Source organism: Acomys minous (assembly GCF_964271855.1).
Source record: "Acomys minous genome assembly, chromosome: 17".
Taxonomy (NCBI): domain Eukaryota; kingdom Metazoa; phylum Chordata; class Mammalia; order Rodentia; family Muridae; genus Acomys; species Acomys minous.
Genome location: NC_140500.1, coordinates 7787079 through 7808302, shown reverse-complemented (window position 1 = coordinate 7808302; position 21224 = coordinate 7787079). Strand labels below are relative to the sequence as shown.

Genomic DNA, 21224 nt, shown 5'->3' with positions numbered 1-21224 from the left:
TTCTGAGATCATTTCCTGTAGATGAAAGCTGAACCTCACATATCATCACAGACTGGAATACTCACCGGTCCATGAGGAAATGAGGTAGGGATATTAGGAAACACCCAAGACCCATAAGTATACATCCAACACCAATCACAATAGGTCTGTGCAGCTTCCTTCCGAAATAACTCACAAACACAATCAACAAAAGGTTTCCTGGTGGGGAGGGGATGAGAATGCTGGTTTCAGTAAAGTGTTAGCAGCTCGTAGTCAACAGCCTCTCCAACATTTGGACTCCAGGGTTCATTTTCTAACAACCACCTTAATACAAAAGTAGGAGCTTAGAAAGTTTTCTGTATTGTTTTAATAGGTAAAGCAATTGTGACACTGAAGGAAAGTTATCTTCCACTATGGAGAATGCTAAAGCTTTATTCAGGATTATCCTTGGGATGCACTTGGGACACATTAAAGTGTGAGTTGAAAAGAACCAAATACATAAGTAAGTTCTTTATAAACTACATATTTTCGGTTTGATGAGAATGTTTGCAATGCTCATATTATATATAAAGGAAAGATCAGAAAAAATGAAACACTCTTCTCTAATGACTTAGTATACTTCTATGTGATCTCAAATATTTGAAAGATATATGAAAGCTTTGTGTTTCTTCCGGTTGTGTTTCTCTCTACTCTGCAATCAAAGTAGAAGATCCTTAGCACAATTTTGAATGGTGTGTGCCCCACATCTGTCTTCTTCTGACAGCCTCACTCTGTCATTGACGTCATCATGCAGAAGGTGATGTCCCAGGACATCCACTGTGTAGACTCTGCATGCATCTTTCTGGTATGTGGCTGTATCCCCTATGACTGCATAGGATATTGTCTGAAGTATCTATTAGTTGAAAAGAAAAAAAATTCCCTCCTCGCATTAGGTTGGGTTCACTGTCCACATTGCCTTTTTGTGCCCCTCAAGTAATTCATAGGGAGAGAGATAAGGTGTCTTTCATTGTAGGGAAAGGCCTGGGGAAATGGTCAACAAAGGCTGCTATAACTGACCAATGTGAATCTTCCTCTCACAACTATTTCTATGTAAGACTGCCCCTTAACTCACTTGTCACAGCCAGCGGTTGTATAAATAGCTAGTATTTTCTATCTTAAACAGGAATTTTTAACACTTAGTCTGAAATTAATGAAGTTTAAAGAAAGTTGAGGTTTCCTAAATAAATTAACAACAAAAATAATAATAATAATTTAAAAAACAAACTTTTCCGTGAACTTGGACAAGAGCAGTGTTCAATAATCAATAACTGGGCATTACCATTTCTTTCCATAGTAAGGTAGGGAGTGGTAATGACATGAGAATTCATGATTACTACACCAATAGAAGGATAATGTTGTGGTTTGGCTCACCCCTAAAATATACCTTTTTTTTTTAATTTATTCTTGTTACATCTCAATGGTTATCCCATCCCTTGTATCCTCCCATTCTTCCCTCCCTCCCAATTTCCCCTTATTCCCCTCCCCTATGACTGTTCCTGAGAGGGACTTTCTCCCCCTGTATATGCTCATAAGGTATCAAGTCTCTTCTTGGTAACCTGCTACCCTTCCTTTGAGTGCCACCAGGTCTCCCTCTCCAGGGGACATGGTCAAAGGTGAGGCACCAGAGTATGTGTGAAAGTCAGACCCCACTCTCCACTCAACTGTGGAGAAAGCTCTGTCCATTGGCTAGCTCTGGGTAGGGGTTTAACATTTACCGCCTGTATTGTCCTTGGCTGGTGCCGTAGTTTGAGCGGGACCCCTGGGCCCAAATCTGCCTATCATAATGTTCTACTTGTAGGTTTCTAGGACCCTCTGGATCCTTCTACTTTGCTATTCAGCTCAAATGGTATATACTCACTTATATCTGCATACTAGCCCAAGGCCCATGAAAGCCTTCACTTGCCAGGAAACTGGGACAAAGGGGAGGACATCCTATTGGGACTCTAGGTGAGAGAAACATGGGAGATAGCAAAGCATAACTTTTTAAAAAGGACTTTATAATATTTTTTGGTTGAAAGCCTAGCCTTTTTTAATTAAATATTTTTAAATTTTTTACATATACATTTATATCATTGCATATATGTACAATAAACTACCTACACCAAAAAGAACCATGAAACAAACAGAAATTATATAAATGTTACATTTTTATTCCTTTGACTATTTGTATTTGGCGGCCTTGAAGAAAATAGCTTTCCTATCTTGGCACATCTAAAATTCTGAATGTAAATCAATATCTATCTTATCTCATCATTATCAACTATTAGACCTATCTATTAGACCTAAAAAGATCTTAACGATTTACCCTGTTGTTCAAAAGCACAAATATCCCTTGCTGACACGCTGTTTAAATGTGCAGATAATTTTACTTCAGTACAACTGGCTTCCTGTCCGCCAATAGAATTTAATGTATGCAATTAAAAATTATCTTGAAATGTGATTTGGTTTTCATAAAGAGTCCTCTGCATAGACACATCAATATTCATTCTCAACCCCATACTTGCTCTCTGCACCAATGTATAAAATACATACTCCGGAGCAAGCCAGAGCCTTTACCCATTTCTCATCCCTGTACATCTCTCCAGGCTCAGGTTCTAACAACTTCCAACTTCCCATAAAACTTGGTTGACTCCATCCCCACATGGATGATTTGATGCTTCACCCTCTGTACAAATCCAGCCTTCACATTCACCTGTCCACTTCTTTGTCTGGAAAACCTTTGCTCCTTCAGTAGGCTGACTTCCCTAACACAGCTGTGTCCCATAGAACCTTGGGTAACCAATGTCCCACACTTGCTGCATCTAACACATAGGCCATGAGTGAATCTGTGTGGGGTCCATGTAAGGCATTCATCCTGACTCCACTGAAGGCCTAGGGCACAGGGGCAAGTGGAAGCACTGATGAGCTTGACCCTGGGAGACAGGGCTGAGCATCCTCAGTGTGAGTGAGCTTCTTCTCAATCCCAATTTTTTTGCTATTTTGATTAAATGCATTAAAGGCAATTTCACCATGAAGGAAGTAAAAACTGTGATAAAGAGAGACACCAAGGCTTCCAGGTCACTTTATGTATAAAAGTAATATTTCTCTCAGTCCCTTTTGGAACTCTCATATCCCAGTTCATCACCCAAAAGCAGGATTGAAGTTCATTTGCTCTTCTTAGCAGCTGTGTCTGACACACTCTGACATAGGAAAGCTTCTGCATCTTCCCTGGTGACTAGGAGTGGAGAGCAGTCAACCTCACAGACACAGCAGGAGAAAAGAAACATTTGCTCTTTCATTTGGACACAAGTTCCTCCAGGCTCCTTCAAAAAATTTCTAAAATATCAAGGAAAAGCCCTTCCAAGCTTCTCATTGAGTTATCACATGATGTAATTACATATTAATGCCCCTAATTTTCTGCCATTCTTCAGAGAAACAGACTGTGTCAGGATGTGTAGTGATAATTAGCTTCCATCATAAGGATATTTAAATAAGCGGGTTCTTCAAACCACACCAGGCTACTCAGTCAAAATAAGGAAGCGTGTAACACTGTCAGATTATATAGTCTAATGCAAGAAACAAGGGTAAAATATTAATATATATAAATAAGTAATGTAAAAATAACTCACCTATCTCAAAGCTCCCATCGATTAACCCAACTGTAGATGTGGGGATATCAAATTGTCTCTCTATCTGTGTGAGCATGGCCTTCATATAAGCTCCTGATAGACCTTTACTCACATATCCCCAGGTTAATGCAAACAGAAACATCTAGGAAGAAAAAAATTGAGATAAAGAGAGGAAGTTGTTTTTCACATACATACCTGCCATCAACTGAAAAAACAGCCTCTGCTATGAGGTGAAGAATTGTATCCAATAAAGTGTAATCTCTCTTCTGTCTGTCACAGTGTCCTCATTCTGGAAAAGTGGAGTCAGAATAGTTGCTAGTTGTGGTTAGTTTTGTCAATATGTATGGCTTTGCTCTTTTGTCAGTGTACCTTATGCAAACAGAAATGCATGGGGTTGTGGCTTGGAGCTGTTTTACATAAGACACAACTGTTGATGGGTCTTTACCATTAAACAAGTGATGTCCCCTTTATGAAAGGGAAGGAACAGAACACAGAATTACACCAGGCATTGTTTCTGCAGCAAGCCTACTATGCTCCCTCAGCAGGAATGACAGGTCTCTGGATGTCCTGGACCAGTTCAATAGCTTCTCATCTTTTTCTGTATCTTGGACATGAAATGCCACATTCTCACTACTGGAGTCAGTGGCCACAGCAACGTGACCTGTGATTTTTATTCTTTATGGTTGAATACTCTGTGTAACATTTTATCTCAGCAGTCCACGTGGTGTTCTTAGCATAGAAACCCAGGGCAGAACATTTTTGATGTCCCTCAATTGCAAGATAAAGGGTGGTTATGTGCTCAAATTATACTGTATTAGATTAGTACTGATTGATCATAAATTTGCTGTCACAAGTATCAATTAATTAAGAAAAACCTTAGCATTAACATAAGAAAAAAAAAAAGAGAAGTGGGAACACCAAGTTCTGTGTGCCTCAAAAGTACTCTACATCTGTAGTACAGTATAATTCCATCTCTAGACATTATTGTTCTGAATTTAAATGTCATTTACAGATATGTAACTCTTCCCACTGCAAATCTTTTAGTGGGTGTGTCTGACACTTTAAAATTTTCACTTGGATAGATCAGTTATGCTTTTTGTGTTTTGGAAAAGGAAGCTAAATTGGTAATGAGCCCACTGTTCTTTCTCTAAAGTGTTTGGTTCTGTGTAGAAAGTAAAAGAAGCCAATGGCCATGTTGCCTCAGGTCTACTGCTACCTGACATCTGTACAGGTAAAGCTAGTCCTGCTGACTTCTTACCTCAGCACTGCAGCATCTGAAGCAAACCCCTTTGGAACAGTCTTTCCACGCTTCCTAAGAGTTTTCTTTTGTCTCTTAAGTGTTTTTCATGCTTTCTTTTTGTGATAGTTTGTGTATGTTTGTGCGGGATGAGTTCATGTGTGGCTATGCACATGTGGAGACAGAGAATAACCTCAGGTGTAATTCCTCAAGCTTTGTTCTTTTTTTTTTTTTTAGTAACAGAGACACACACCTGCATGGGATGCATCCATGAGGCAAAACTGGCTGTCTGTGACCCCCAATTATCTGCCTGAATCTATTCCCCAGCACACCACATCACACTGAAATTATACTTGTGCGTCTCCATGCCTAGTGGTTTTGTTTTGTTTTGTTTTTGTTTTTGTTTTTGTTTTTTTGCAGGCTTTGGGGACTGAACTCAAGCCCTCCTGCTTTTAAGACAACTACATTCCTGACCCAGATATCTCCCCAGAGCCCTTGAGAAATTTTCCCTTTTTTTCTTTAATAGTTTTTATTAAATATACTGTTAGTGATTTCATGCACACATGGTATGTTCTGCTTATTGTTTTCCTCCTCCCTTCCCCTGCTCTCTTCCCCATCACAATCTTCTGGTTAGCAGCTCTGTTTCAAGGTTCAGAGGTTTTGGTTTTTTTTTTTTAACCTGTGCAGATTAATCAGCAATCTGTGTAGCCCCTGGGAGAGAAGTAACCTTTGGCACCTGAGAGGTCACAGTGCACACATGACTGCAGCCCATGAATGCCATCCTTTCCCCTGTCTCAGCAAACTTTTCTGAATGATTATGTTTCTAAGTGTATGAAGCAGGACCTTCATTCATTCTGGCAACGGGGACCATTTGACCACTTTAACATCCTAGATAGTTCAGACTTCTGAAAGGAAGAGCTATATGATTATTTTAAAGTAATTACTCTAAATTTTCTTTTGTAAAATCATGTTTTTAACTTTTTAAAAACATTCACACCAATATCTACTCTTGTTAAACTCCAAAGTAACTGTGATAGTTTGCCTAGTCACAGCCCCCTTAAGCTCATAAATTTGACTGCTTGGCCACCAGGGAGCAGTACTCTTAGGACGTTGGCCTTGGTAGAGGAAGTGACTCAGTGGGTGGGCTTTGTGGACTCAGAAGCTCCAGCCAAGCCCACAGTTGCTCTCTGCCTGCTGCCTGCTGACTGGATGCAGAACCAATGGCTCCTTCTCCAGCGCCCAGTCAGCCTTTGGGTCACCATAGTTTCTTCCATGATGGTAATGAACTGAATGTCTGAACTGTAAGCCAGAGCCAATTAAATGTTTCCCTTTATAAGAGTTGCTGTGGCCAGGGTGTTTACAGGAATAGAAACCCAAACTAAAACAATTACCAGAAACAAACTTTGAGAAGTCATGATTATAAATACCTGATAAATATTCTCAACAAGTTCTAACAACCATTGTAAACTAACAATCACCATATTCCTCATTACACTCAGACTTGAAGCTGGAGATGCAGTTCCATGATTAAGAGCACCGGTTGCTTTTGCTGAGGACTTGGGTTCAGTCCCAGCACAGACATGATTAATGCTTGAAAATCACCTGTAACTCCAGTGACAGGGGATCCAACACTTTTTTTCTGGCCTCAAAGATTACTAGATACTTACCGGGTACCCCAGCACACACGGGAGCAAAACATTTATGTACATAAATGAAACAACTTCTATGTGTAGGAGGAATTATTGATAAGGGAAAGAGGAGTTTCCTGGTGTGTGCAGGCACCTGTGTCTACTCTCTCACACCAGAGGGGGAGGATAGTCCTAAAGGTTGAGCACACAGACACACAGAGATAGACAGATCCACAGAGAGAGAAGTCTCAAAAAAATGTTTCAGTCTTGAAATGTTAAGACCACCATTGCCCTTTTCACTGGAAGACCATGAAGTAGGAATAGGTTGTATAAACTGTACAAAATGCCACATCTGGAAAGCATCTGGACAAGGTTAGGAGCCTGGACACCTGGACTCTCTTGAAGCATGTGAGAACTGAAGGGAAATGTGAGGATTGGGTTCTAATAATTCATACATTATTGCAGGTAAAAGCTCTCTCCAGGGCCTGAGTTTGAGCCTCTTTTACACTAATATATGGATTCTGCCATATCTGAATAAAGGTCAAGGAGCACTTAATGCAATGACTAAGGAGGCAGCATCTCAGAAAGGAATGGTCAAAGGACTCTGCAGAAACTAGGCCAGTGCTCATACTTCCTCAGTTAATGTAAGTTCACATTTTGTGACGTAAAGAAGACATTGGAGCTATGAGAACAGTAGTTGTCTCTAAAATACTGAAAACCACTCAAACTGCTGAAAGAATAGACAGTTTTCTTAATACAGTGATTGTTATGTTGCCAAGGCTTGAAGAGAATATTTTCCTGAACAGGTCATGAAGTCATCTTTTCATATTAATCAACAGCATGTTTCTGTCAAGGGAACTGTTTCCTAGATGTGATCCCTGACCCTCTGTCAGCAGCCCCTGAAGGCTGAGCACTGGATTGACCTTTGACTTCAGTCTAAACTCTACCATAACATAATGCACACCTAAAACATTTTAAACCCCACTCTCCTTTAAGAATTTCTAAATCATTCTGATTAAGTTTTCTAGATGAATAATTCTGATTAGATATCCCTAATATAACAGCAATTTGTTTAAGGCAAGAAATTAACAACATCCTGGGTAAAATGGCATGTGTCACACGACTTCATGTAAGCTGAACAATGTTACATGGATTTTCAATGCTTGTTTTAAAAGACTCATGCGTATATACTCATGCATACATAGGAACAGTCCGTACCTTGATCTTGGAAAGGCGTCTGACCCCATGGGTCCCAACCCTTTTCTCAGGTTCTTCCATGTTGTACTTCTGGTTGTTTCCAGATGTCTACACTGTAAGTGTCTGACTGCTGACTCTGCAAGGAAATATACAGTTGTTAAATTATTTACTGAATTGTAACCAGGCGTTCTATTTTTTCACTAATGATGTTAAATTGGCAACCACAGTTTCCTCTCCCTCTACTATCCCAAAACCCTCCTCCCAAGCTATCTTCTCCCCAGATCCACTCCTCTTCATTTCCCTGGGAAGAAATGTTGGCCTCACAGGGAAGTAATGATGAAACTAGGTGCGAACCTTCATATTAAGCCTAAAGGAGACAACTCAGTGGGAGAATAGTTGTTAATTTTTTAATCCTTAGTGGTTGTTCATTTACCAAACTGCAACAAGTATTTCTGGGGATAAACAGCTTGTCCTGGGGCTGGACTGTCTTAGTCAGAGTTTCTATTGCTATGATAAAATAGCAGGATGGAATGCAACTTAGAGGAGAAAAGGTTTACTTAATTTACAATTCTATATCACAGTTCATCACCAAGGGAAGTCAGGGCAGGAAGTGAAGGCAGGAACCTGGATGGCGGAAGCAATGCAGAGGCCATGGAGGAATGCTGCTACTGCTTTGCTTCTCATGCCTTGCTCAGCCCTCTCTCTTACAGAACCCAGGACTTCCTGCCCAGTAATGGCATCTTTTACAGTGAGCTAGGCCCTCTCCCATCACTCATTAATCGCGAAATGTACCACAGGCTAGACCATTGGTCCACAAATGACTCTAGGCTGTGTCAAGTTGATATAAAACTGTCTAACACAGGTGAGGAGGTTGTTCAGTGGGTAAACTGTTTGATTTCTAATCTTGAAATGCTTGAATTTTTAGTAGCCTAGCACAGAGCACCTGCCTGCAACCCCAACAGTAGGAGAACCCAGGCAGCAGGATCACGGCACTGTGCCAACTTGGCAATACTGGTACCTGTGCTGGTTTGAAAATCCGTGATTTAGGGGCATGGTCCAGTGGAGTGGCACTTCTAGGAGGTGTGGCCTTGTTCAAATATGAAGTGTTTCACGGGGGGTAGAGGGCTTTTGATGTCTCCTGTGATCAAGATAAACTCAGTGTGGAACAGTCTGCTTTTGCTGCATTCAGATCAGGATGTAGAATTCTCAGTTCCTTATCAAGCACCATGTTTGCCACAATCTGCCATTCTTCCTCCCATGATGATAATGGACTAAACTTCTAAAACTTTAAGTCAGCCCCAATTAAATATTTGTCTTTTTCAAAGTGGGCATGGTGGTGAGGATGTCTCATCAATAAATAGCTCGAAGCAATACATCACAAACTGAGACAAGACCATCAAAAGACATAAGGTTGAACATCTAGAGGAAGACATACAACAGTGACTTCTGCCCTCTATAAGATTCACACCAGTATGTGTGACCCTGCATCTGCACACATACTTAAGTGTACACTCAAACTCATACACTAAACACATACACATCAATAGACACACACACACACACACACACACACACACACACACGTGCACGCACACACAAAGGTACACAACATAAATAACAGCAGAAAAGTTTGGGTTTGTGTGAATTCTATTAAAAAGCCAATGTAAACAACTATGCTTGTTCTTTGGTGGTATTAACGATAGGCTCAGAGTTTGTTAGACCTGACCTTAATCCAGTAACAACATGGTTAGAATAAGGCTTCTCCTTCCTTCAGTAAAAGCAAATGAGACCCAGGTGAAGAAGCCTTTGAACTCACTTGAAGGCTGCTGCCTTTAACACTGAGAAGACATCTGCTGTGTTTGTAGTAACCTCTGCCTCACTGAAGCACAGGCTGTTGGACCATGCTTCCTTCTTGAGCTCTTTGAAGTCCAAAAACTCCCTGAAATTTCAAGAAGAGAAACACTTTCTGGGGCATTGCTGATTCACAGAAGCATGGGGAGACATAGAATCATTTCAATCAAGGAAGTAACCTAAGGAAAAACAAAGAATAAATCTATGATCTGGGGAAGAATCCAACAATTCCAGGTTTTAAAAAAGTTGCGGAGTTTACAAAATAGCAGATATCTAAACAGAGATCTATGTGTGTTTATTTATAACATACATAGGCTTATAGACATCCTTCTTTGCATAGGTAATATATGCGACACAGAAATGTTACTTGCCTCTGTTCAACTGTATTTGCCTCATAGAACTATTTTGTATCTTGGAAGAAAGAGTATTTTCAACATTGAGTATTTTAATTTCATAGTTTTCCTAGAAAATCTACTACAACATTCCAGTAAGAATTCTTTTTTTTATCAAAACTCTTCCCATCTCTTTTTTTTAATTAATTTATTCAGATTACAACTCATTTGTTATCCCATCACTTGTATCCTCCCATCTCTCCGTCCCTCACACTTTCACCCTGTTCCCCTTCCCTAGGTCTATGACTGAGGGGGACCTCCTCCCCCACTTTATGGTCATAGGCTATCTAGTCTCATCTTGGTAGCCTGCTTATTCTTTCTTTGAGTGCCACCAGGGCTCCCCAACAAGAGGAGATCATCAAATATGGGGCATTAGTGTCATATGTCAGAGTTAGTGCCTCCTTTCCACCCAACTGTGGAGAATGTCCTGTTCATTGGTTAGATCTGAATAGGGGTTCGATGTTTACTACTTGTAATGTCCTTGGTTAGTGAAATAGTTTGAACAAACACCCCTGGGCCCTGATCAACCTGTTACGATGTTCTTCTTGTAGATTTCTAAGCTCCTCTGGGTCCTTCTATTTCCTCATCTCCTATATTTCTTTTACCAAGAGTCCTAGTGTGATGTCCTTATATCTATCCCAATCTCTTGGTAAGTGAAGAGATTCATGGAGCATGCCTTTTAGGCGAGTACCCAAGTATAAGTGAGTATATACCATGTGATTCTTTCTGCTTCTGGATTAACTTATTCAGTATGATCCTTTCTTTATTTTTTTAATTTTATTTTATTAATTTATTCTTATTACATCTCAATGGTTATCCCATCCCTTGTATCCTCCCATTCCTCCCTCCTTCCCATTTTCCCCTTACTCCCCTCCCCTATGACTATTCCTGAGGGGGACTTCCTCCCCCTTTATATGCTCATAGGGTATCAAGTCACTTCTTGGTAGCCTGCTGTCCTTCCGCTGAGTGCCACCAGGCCTCCCCATCCAGGGGACGTGGTCAAATATGAGGCACCAGAGTACATGTGAAAGTCATACCCCACTCTCCACTCAACTGTGGAGAATGTCCTGTCCATTGGCTAGATCTGGGTAGGGGTTTGAAGTTTATGGCCTGTATTGTCCTTGACTGGTGCCATAGTTTGAGTGGGACACCTGGGCCCAAATCTGCCTATCATAATGTTCTTCTTGTAGGTTTCTAGGATCCTCCGGATCCTCTACTTTGTTATTCTCCCATGCTTCTCTCATCTAGAGTCCCAATAGGATGTCCTCCTCTCTGTCCCAGTTTCCTGGTTAAGTGAAGACTTTCATAGGACATGCCCCTTGGGCTAGTATGCAGATATAAGTGAGTATATACCATTTGACTCTTTCTGCTTCTCAGTTAACTCACTCATTATGATCATTTCTAGCTCAATCCATTTGTCCACAAATTTCGGGAATTCCTTGTTTTAAATAGCTGAGTAGTATTCCATAGTGTAAATGTACCACAGTTTCTTTATCCATTCTTCTACTGAGGGACACTTAGGCTGTTTCCAGGTTCTGGCTATTATGAGTAAGGCTGCTATGAACATTGTTGAGCAAATGTCCTTGTTGTGTGGTGGAGCATCTTCTGGGTATATTCCAAGGAGTGGAATAGCTGGGTCTTGAGGAAGCCCTATTCCCAGTTTTCTGAAATAGCACCAGATAGATTTCCAAAGTGGTTGTACTAGTTTTCATTCCCACCAGCAATGAAGGAGTGTTCCTCTCTCCCCACATCCTCGCCAGCATGTGGTGTCACTTGAATTTTTGATCTTAGCCATTCTGATGGGTGTAAGATGGAATCTCAGAGTTATTTTGATTTGCATTTCCCTGATGACTAAGGAGGTTGAGCATTTCTTTAAGTGTTTCTCAGCCATTTGATATTTCTCTGTTGAGAATTCTCTGTTTAGTTCCAAGCCCCATATCTCAATTGGGTTATTTGATTTAGTGGTGTTTAATTTCTTGAGTTCTTTATATATTTTGGATATTAGACCTTTGTCAGGTGTAGGGTTGGTGAAGATCCTTTCCCAGTCTGTAGGCTGTCAATTTGTTCTCTTGACAGTGTCTCCTGCCTTACAGAAGCTTCTCAGCCTCATGAGGTCCCATTTGTTAATTGTAGACCTTAAGACGTGGGCTGTTGGTGTTCTGTGCAGGAAGTTGTCTCCTATGCCAATGTGTTCCAGGCTCTTCCCTACTTTTTCTTCTAACCAGTTTAGTGTCTCTGGTATTATGTTGAGGTCTTTGATCCATTCGGACTTGAGTTTTGTGCATGGTGACAAATATGGGTCTAATTGCATTTTTCTACATGTAGACATCCAGTTAGGCCAGCTACTATATTCTTAAAAACCAGCATATTTATTTCTCAAAGTGATATTTTGAACTCTATGTGTGATGTGTGCTCTTTAGTTCTGTGACTAACACTTAATAAATGTCTAAAATGGTCTGTTTTTTAAGAACTGCTGCTACCTTGGAAAGACACAGTGCTGATCTCATTTGAATAGCACATTGTTTCCTCAAAGTTGGACATCATGGGAGATTATAGATAAATAAATAATGAACATCAACCTGGTATATCCTTTACATATCTGAAGCATTATTCTGGAAAATTTTATCACACAGGGCATCCAAATCTCTCAAGCCTTGTAGCATTAGTACTGTCACCTAATTTAAAAATCCATGATGTAAAAAAAAAGCAAAGAGGATTTGAACAGCTGTATACAGTCACATTGGTCATGAGGGAAAAAGTCAATATTTACCCCTGTAGACTCTTACCAGCTGCACCAATCTGGCCCTTCTCAGATATATGTGTCTGTGTTTAAGTCCTGAGCCAGAATCTTATGAATGGTTTTACGGCAAAATTTATTTTAATTCTCCTTTGGTAATTTCTATGCTAGTTTCTATAAGTATCACTAGACAGTTTTCCAGTTAAAAGTAATGGATGAGTTAGACGCCTGCTGATTAAGAGTCTTGCTGCTTGACCAGGGGCCTAGGAATGGGGCCCTAGCACTGGCCAGAGGACTGTACATGACACTGGCACCCGTATCAGATTGCCTTATAACATCTGGAACTCCAGCAGGGGATGCGAAGTCACGCTTCTGGCTTCCATGAGAACCTGCACACAAGTGCACAGAAAAACAAAGAAAATAAAACTTTAAAAAACTGATAAAGAGATCACAAGCCTAGGATCCCAGCTTTAGCACTACAGAGGGAAAGGTAGGAAAGTGGTTGTAAGTTCAAAGTAATCTTGGTCTTCATGGTGGACCTCTTGCTAATCAATGTACAGAAGGTAAGCCTGTCTCAAAACCACACCAAAAAAATTAAATACAGTTGGAAAATTTATCTCCTGAAAATAACTCTTTAATCTTAATAGAATATTATGTACTTCTAAGCCAGGCTAGTGCTTTATCCTAGCTATTTTTGTTAATTGTTATGTAAATATTTTATTTCACTCATTGCATTGGTCTGGTCTCCTCATTTTATCCTCTCCTTTGCTTTACTTAAATTTGGCTTCAATGAGTCAGTCCAAAATATCCTAAGTTTCTGCCTAGAGCCATTGATTTGCCAATCAGTGCCTTGAGTCACTGCCAGAATGTCCCACTGGCTGCGTATATTTAATGTCAGACCGGTGTGGCTCAGACCTCTATGTGGGAGATGGAAAATAGAATACTTGTCTCAATTTCAAAAAGGAACAGCATATGACTCTGGTTTAATACTGGGGGTAACCAGGGACTGGGTCATTAGAGTTGATATATATAACTGGTCATTTGTCAGCCTTATGCTTCAGATCATTAGACAACTTTTAATGATCATTTGTTACCATGTGTTTTTCTATTTATACTCCTAATGTGTAATTCGAAAAGAGGTGATGAGTGAGGAGCACCAATGTTAATGTTAAAACCTTCTGAGCTTAATTATGGTTTTATAAATTACTTTTGCATTTTGCTCAAATTTAATTTTTGATTCAAAATTTTATCTAGTAACTCATTATGTGGATTTATTAACCAGAAATCAAAATTAGTAAGAAAATTGTTTCTAGCTTGGCATTTCCAACTTTGAGAGATATCCATAAACAAAGGAAAATGATTCTCTAAACTTCTCAGTTTTAAAGAAAGTGAGCATTGTTAAAGTTTATTGAATTTTTCAGAAACACAATAAGTCTTTGGATGTGAAATCTGAAACATCATCAAACCAGCTCTTACTGAGTTTAACAACTTAGCATATATAATAAATACCAAACTATCACGTGCTATCTTTGAGTACATTTAACAGCTTATTTTCACTCACACAATGTTACCTGCAGTGAAAAGTGTATATCACACATTAAATGGCATCATATTAGAGAAGACAGTTGTTTGCCGCCCCATAATCATAAAAACTTCATTCGTTATCTACACATTATCCTAAAGAAAACACTTTAGGTTGAGTCATCTACTTAAAAACAACCATTTTAAAAGTTAATCAGGCTGTCTTTGAACTCACAGAATTTCTCCTGCTTCAACCTCCCAAGTGCTGAGCTTAAAGGCGTGTGCTAACATGGACAGCTTATTATTATTATTATGTTTAATTATGTGTCTATGTGGGAGTCAGCACACATGTGCTCCTGGAGGACAGATAAGGGTGTTGAATCTCTCTGGAACTAGAGTTTCAAGTGGCTGTGCCTGATATGGGTGCTGACAACCAAACTCTGGCCCTTCTGTAAGAGCACTGTGCATTGTCAACCACTGATCCATCACTCTAGTCCCTTAAATAGTTAAGCTTACATGTTCAACAGATTCTATGAAACCATGAAGGATTAGATTCTGTTTATCAAAACCTTGAAGATTCAATGAATATTCAATGGAATTGAGTGGATAAAGGTTGGGAAATGTTTACAATTTATCAACTCTAGTTATCTTGGGCTACTGATGTTATATGGTACATTTGCGTTTTCTTCATTTTTAATATCCAAATTCTCTACAATGAGTTTAAGCCAAAAAAATTTAAAAAATTTTTTTTAAAGTTAATCAATAATATAAGTAACCTAAATCTTTGGGGATCAATATACCAAGCCTCTGGGGGGGGGGGTTGAAAACCAGATAGTTTAGTTTTACAATCAAGTTTAGTTGGTTAGGGGATAAGATCTTTTTGGATCAGAATTAAGGATTTAAATTAATAGAGATGAGATATGATAGATATTGAATTTCATTCAGAAATTTTGACCCAATAAGACAGCAAAGATGTTTATTTCAAGTTTGACAAATACAAATAGCCAGATCTCTAGGAATGTAACATTTATATAACTCATGATTGTCTCATGGTTCTCCCTGCTGTATGTAGTTTGTTTTATTCATGTGTAATGAAATAATTGTATGTGTTTAAAAAAAAGAAAGAAAGAGAAAACATCAAAGAGAACCCACAAGCTGTTGCCTCAGAGACTAATAACTGACATATAAGATGGACGGAAGGAGGAAGTTCAGACTTTGATATACAGAATGTTCCACAGTTAGGTGTGTATACCCAGTGGGTGGTGGGACATGACTCACTCAGCTGATGGTCAGCATGGTAGGTGACCAAGGCACTCAATACTGGAAGATGGCTGCTGGAGCAGAAGGGGGAAACTTAGCTGCCCTGCTCTGTCTGGATTTTAAAATTTTGGTTATTGTTGGTGTGCAAATGTGTACGGTCTCTGCACATGAATGAAAGAGCAGGTGTGCACACTGTGGAGGCCACAGGACAAATTTCAAGAGTATGCTTCCTCTTTTCATCTTGTGAGTTTTGGAGATTGGATTCAGGTCCTTAAGAGAGTGACAAGGGCCTTTACCCACTGAGCCATCTTACTAATTCCAAAACTTTTCATCACATAACATCCTTTCTTTCCTAGTTCATATGACTTACAGTTTTTCTCACATCTTAAAGTATTTGCAAAACTAATTATTCCCAGTCCTGTGATGATTTCTACCGGCTCTGAGAAGGAAACACACACAGCACTTATAATCTCCTTCCCACAGCAACCATGGCAGGATCCTGTATACAGCAAGAGATCAATAAATGTGTATCTCTATTGCCTATAGTGATATAAATATCTCTGTACAATTTTAGTCCTTTTTGTTGTTAAGAAACTTCTCTTTCTCAGTTTCAACTTCTAACAAATTTCATACTACTTCAGGAATGTTTTGAAAAAAAATTGGGCAAGTATAATAAAAAAATTGTCTCCTATTAGACCCATCTCTGTATACACACCACAGCCTCCCACTCATTGAAGAAAACAGAAGTATTTATTTATTTGTAACTTAATGGAAGACTAAGATATTTAATGAGGTGAGATTCCACAGAGAAAAAAGTGCCAGTCTTCCACCATGACAAATCTCTGATTCCAGCCGGTGTTGGAGGTTGAATTTCACAACTAATATTACTTTTTTAAAAATCCAAGGGAGTGATTAAGCATAAAAAACAACAGAGACTGGCTTGTACCCTGGGGATGCATGGTTCCAGCTTCCAGGCCCCAGCCTCTGGTCCCCAGCAAACTGTAAGACTATTCACCTTCCAGAGGAGGGCTTATGGGCGCCAGGGTCACTCAGCTTCCAGCTCTGCCCTGAGCTCTACATGCCTTCACAAGGAGGGTTTCTAGGACCAAGAAACACACAGTGCCATTCCCCAGTCCATGGCTTTATCCCTTTCCTAAGGAAACCAGCCAGACCTCAAGATTAAATACCCCCATTTTATCTGTTTCTCTAATGAGGCTTTGCTGAGAGCCATTCTGTTAAAGGAGCTCATTAGGCATATGGGCTTTCTAGGAGGTGATTTGGTATTTTGTACAGTCTCTACTGTGATGCACCCCAGGACTGCTTCCAGCCTCTGACATGCTGTCAAGAGCCATTGATTTGTGGAATTTAGTAGGCATGAAGGATCTCTAGAGGTGATCTGGTATTTGCAAGGTCTGTATCTTGATGTACCCCAGAATAGCTTCCAACCTCTGACTACCCTGTCAATTGTGCACTGCTGCATCTCTCTAAAATCTGGCATTAGAGCCAGGCATGGTGGCACATGCCTTTAATCACAACACCCAGGCAGAGGCAGGTAGACCAATCCCAGCACCTAGGGAGGCAGAGGTAGATGGATCATTGTGAGTCTAAGGCCAGCTTGGTCTACAAAGTGAGTCTAGCACAGCCAAGACTACATTCAAGCCAGGCTGGTCTACAAAATGAGTCAAGGACATCCAAGGTTACACAGAGAAACCCTCAAAAAAACAAAAAGAAAAAACATCTGGATTTGGTATGAACTGTCACTTTCTGGGTATTGACTAGCTCTAATTGAGGAAACTTCCTACAGGATCTTGTTGAGGATGTACTGTTTATTGTTCAGATGAATTAATCTCTGATTATGGAATTCCTCATTTGATTCAAATACTTTAATAAATTAAATTGTTTTAGATGTTCTAAAACAATCTTAGAGAATTTATGGCTACAATAAATACCTTTGTGGACCTCCAAGTGCCTCCCTAGGGATAGCTTTGAAGCAGATTTGTGGCCTCAGATAAGCTTCCGCTTCTGATGGCACCATGAATCCTGCTATTCACCATAAATATACGTAAGTTGCTTTCGACTTCCCATGAACCTAAGCTAGATGAGGCTACCTAGAAATGTTTAAATTAAGTACAAACCTTAATTTCTAAATATACAAACTGTTCTGCTGTAATTCCTTATGCCTTGTCACTGTGTGGCATCATATGCTGTCATTTTAAATTTACTCTGTTTGTAAATGAACAACAGATAAAATTACTGTGCTGAACTCATTATGAACTAAGAGATAGCTGGATAATGTACAGTTAGGTCAGTCCTAATTGATAAGTCACTTATTCTTGTACGTTTCAGGCCTTGTCAACATTTGTCACTCTGAACTCACTACAAACTTATGTAATGGATACATAGAAAAGAAATGTTTAGCTTTAAAACAGATAACATGTTGTATTTTAGAATTCATCTGTTTTTGTGATTAATTGCCCTTATTTGACTGAGGTTAAATTCTCTTTTCTCAGAACTATAAGTACAGTGATCAACAATAAACGCTATTGAAACTGGGAAGCTCAACTTCAGTTGAAGTTAAGTTGCCGAAATTCATCCACCTTTTTTCTTGAATGTATGTGTGTGAGTGGTTTATTTTCTATCTCTCTCTTATTTTTTCTTTTTAAGTTTTTTTTATTTAATTAATTTATTCAGATAACATCTCAATTGTTATCCCATCCCTTGAATCCTCCTGTTTCTTCCTCCCTCCCACTTTCACCCTAGTCCCTTCCCCTATGTCTGTGACTGAGGGGGACCTCCTCCCCCATTATATGGTCACAGCCTATCAAGTTTCATCTTGGTAGCCTGCTTATCCTTTCTCTGAGTGCCACCAGGCCTCCCCATCAAGGGGATGTGGTCAAATATGGGGCACCAGAGTTCATGTCAGAGTCAGACCCCATTCTCCACTCAACTGTGGAGAATGTCCTGTCCATTGGCTAGATCTGAGTAAGGGTTCTATGTTTATTGCATCTATTGTCCTTGGTTGGTGCAATAGTTTGAGCAGAATCCCTGGCCCAGATCCACCCATCATGATGTTCTTCTTGTAGGTTTCTAGGACCCTCTAGTTCTCTCTATTTCTCCATTCTCCCATGCTTCTCTCCCCTAGAGTCCCAATAGGATGTCCTCACATCTATCCCCATCTGCTGATAAGTGAAGACTTTCATGGGACATGCCTCTTGGGCTAGTATCCAATTATAAGTGAGTATACCCAATAACCCAATTAAGAAATGGGACTCAAAACTAAACAGAGAATTCTCAACAGTGAAATATCAAATGGCTGAGAAACACTTAAAGAAATGTTCAGGGTCTTTATTCATCAGAGAAATGCAAATCAAAACATCTCTGAGATTCCATCTTACACCCATCAGAATGGCTAAGATGAAAAACTCAAGTGACACCACATGCTGACGAGGATGTGGAGAAAGGGGAATACACCTTCATTGCTGGTGGGAGTGAAAACTTGTACAACCACTTTGGAAATCTATCTAGCACTATCTCAGAAAACTGGGAATAGGGCTTCCACAAGACCCAGCTATTCCACTCCTTGGAATATACCCAGAAGATGCTCCACCACACAACAAGGACATTTGCTCAACCATATTCATAGCAGCCTTATTCATAATAGCCAGATCATGGAAACAGCCTAAGTGTCCCTCAGTAGAAGAATGGATAAAGAAACTGTGGTACATTTACACTATGGAATACTACTCAGCTATTAAAAACAAAGAAATCCCAACATCTCTGGACAAATGGATGGAACTAGAAATGATCATAATGAGTGAGTTAGTCATTTGTTAGTCTTTATTTCCCTGTAGATTTGCAAATAAGTTATCAGATTCTAGCCTTTACTATCAGCATTTTAGGATTAACAGGTTTAAGTTTATATTAGCTTACCGGAGATTTCTACAAAAGAGGCCTATCTACAGATCAAAGACCCTCCTTTTATGATGGTCCCACAGTTTCTAGCCAGAAGCTGCTTTTACAGCTTCAGTAACAGGAAAATTGTGGTCAGTTTAAGTTTTCCTCCTAGGCCACAGTATAGTCAGTCCCTAGAGAAGAAACTTGGGCTCTGTTTCCTCTTTCTCCTTTCAATTCAGATCAGTTGCTTGAGCCATCAGCGCTGGAAGGGCCTTTGCATCCAGCACCAGAGACTCTATCCTGGACCTCTTCAGAGCCACAGCTCTGAAGCATTAAGAAGGCTTTGTTTCCATTCCAGAAGTTTCTCCTCCTGTGGATATTTGCAGCATGGCAAAAGCAATGAGACTACAAAACTGAACTGACATGTGGCTACCATTTGAAGTTCCATTCTCTACAAATACTACTTGACTTGGTGCTCCATCCAGAATATCCACTTAGCTTTGATACTAATGACTTCCCTCATCTTTGAATTTATGTGCCTGTGTGCATTCATGTGCATGCATGTGTATGTGCTCGTGCTTGTGTGTGCATGTGTACTGCATAGTTGTTTGCAAGTGTGTGTGTGTTTGTATGTGCATATGTATGTCTGTGTGCATGTGTATGTGTATGAATGTCTGTATGTGTGTGTTTGCACACAGACATAAACACATACAAATGCACACACTCATTTATAAAGGTATAGATGCGGAGATAAGAGGGTAACCTTGGGTATTGGCCCTCATCGTCCTTTAGATTGAGACAGGGTCTCTTTTTTTGATCCATACTGAGGAAATAGCTCTCCTGTGAGATTCAGAGAATTCTCCTGTCTCTGCCTCCTGTCTCTCTGCAGCAGTGCTAAGATTACAGATACATCCAGCTATACTTCAGTTCTAGGGATTTGAACTCTGACCCTTATGCTTCCACAACAAGCATTCTACCCATTAAGCAATTGCCAAAGTTCCCAAAGCTTAGAGATTCCTGCATGGGGGATTCATGTGCAATATTGAAAGGCACATCATCAAAGCTTTCTTTCCTCTGGAAAATAGTATCTCTATTGCTAGAACACCATGGCTTTACCAAAGGGTAGCCAGCTTCCAGAATTCCACAAATGCCTCTTCCCACCCCTCACTCCATTTTTTTAAACTATGATAGTTTTATGATTTCTTTATGCATTAGCAACTTTGTGGAATTCCTACTCAGGTGTCCCTGATGATGATTGTCTCTGTTGTTAACCTAATAAATGGTTGTTTGGTAGATTCTAATCCATCTGAGTTTATATGATATGTGCACTGCCTATCATGAAAGCATGTTATGTGTGTGAGTACTGTTGATTAATTTCGTGATTTTGGGACTAGTTCCTCATGTTTGATTATAAGTCATGATTCTTCATGATTCATTCAATCAGCTGAAGCAACAGTCTCATCTCAATGCAATTTACCATATATTTCATGTTGAGATTCTGAGTTCTGAGTTCCTTTGGAAGCCACCCCAAACTAGAACCCACAAGCCCCTGCCTTGAATGATCTCAGAGGCACAATTTTGTATTGAAAAAAATAATAATCAGTGGACTCGGTGTACCCAACATTTGGACTGGCAAGCTTTACAAAGGGCTTAGAGGTCAAAGGGGATTGACTGATACCACTGGTCCAATCACATCCTCCTGTACCAACCTGAAAACACCAATGCTGTAGAAGTCCATGCACTCAAAGGTCTGATAAAGCACCCCAACACACACATGAAAAAATAAAATTCCCATTGCTTTTAGCAGGTGCATATATTTACTATATATCTGTTTGCTTATCTCTCTACCTGTTCATAGTGAACTTTATGGCAAAGATGGCT

General features: G+C 39.8%; 2 protein-coding genes across 3 annotated transcripts in view; one reads left to right on the top strand and one right to left on the bottom strand.

The window, feature by feature from the left end:
• The window catches only part of LOC311588535 (solute carrier organic anion transporter family member 1A5-like), a 41485-nt gene extending 33450 nt beyond the window's left edge, over positions 1 to 8035 (bottom strand). The window contains exons 1-4 of one of the 2 annotated variants that reach the window (XM_084766276.1): positions 7976 to 8035; positions 7710 to 7822; positions 3627 to 3768; positions 66 to 198 (exon numbers count right to left, since the gene is read on the bottom strand). In XM_084766276.1, coding sequence (XP_084622402.1) covers positions 66 to 198; positions 3627 to 3768; positions 7710 to 7769 — 335 coding nt within the window. In that variant the 5' untranslated portion in view covers positions 7770 to 7822; positions 7976 to 8035. Of the gene's footprint in view, positions 1 to 65; positions 199 to 3626; positions 3769 to 3821; positions 3916 to 7709; positions 7823 to 7975 lie in introns of those variants that run through there. The other variant, XM_084766277.1, reaches the window with a different exon arrangement.
• IAPP (islet amyloid polypeptide) overlaps positions 1 to 21224 on the top strand; it is a gene marked incomplete at its 5' end in the record, with an annotated part of 432665 nt that overhangs the window by 276156 nt on the left and 135285 nt on the right. The window lies entirely within an intron of this gene.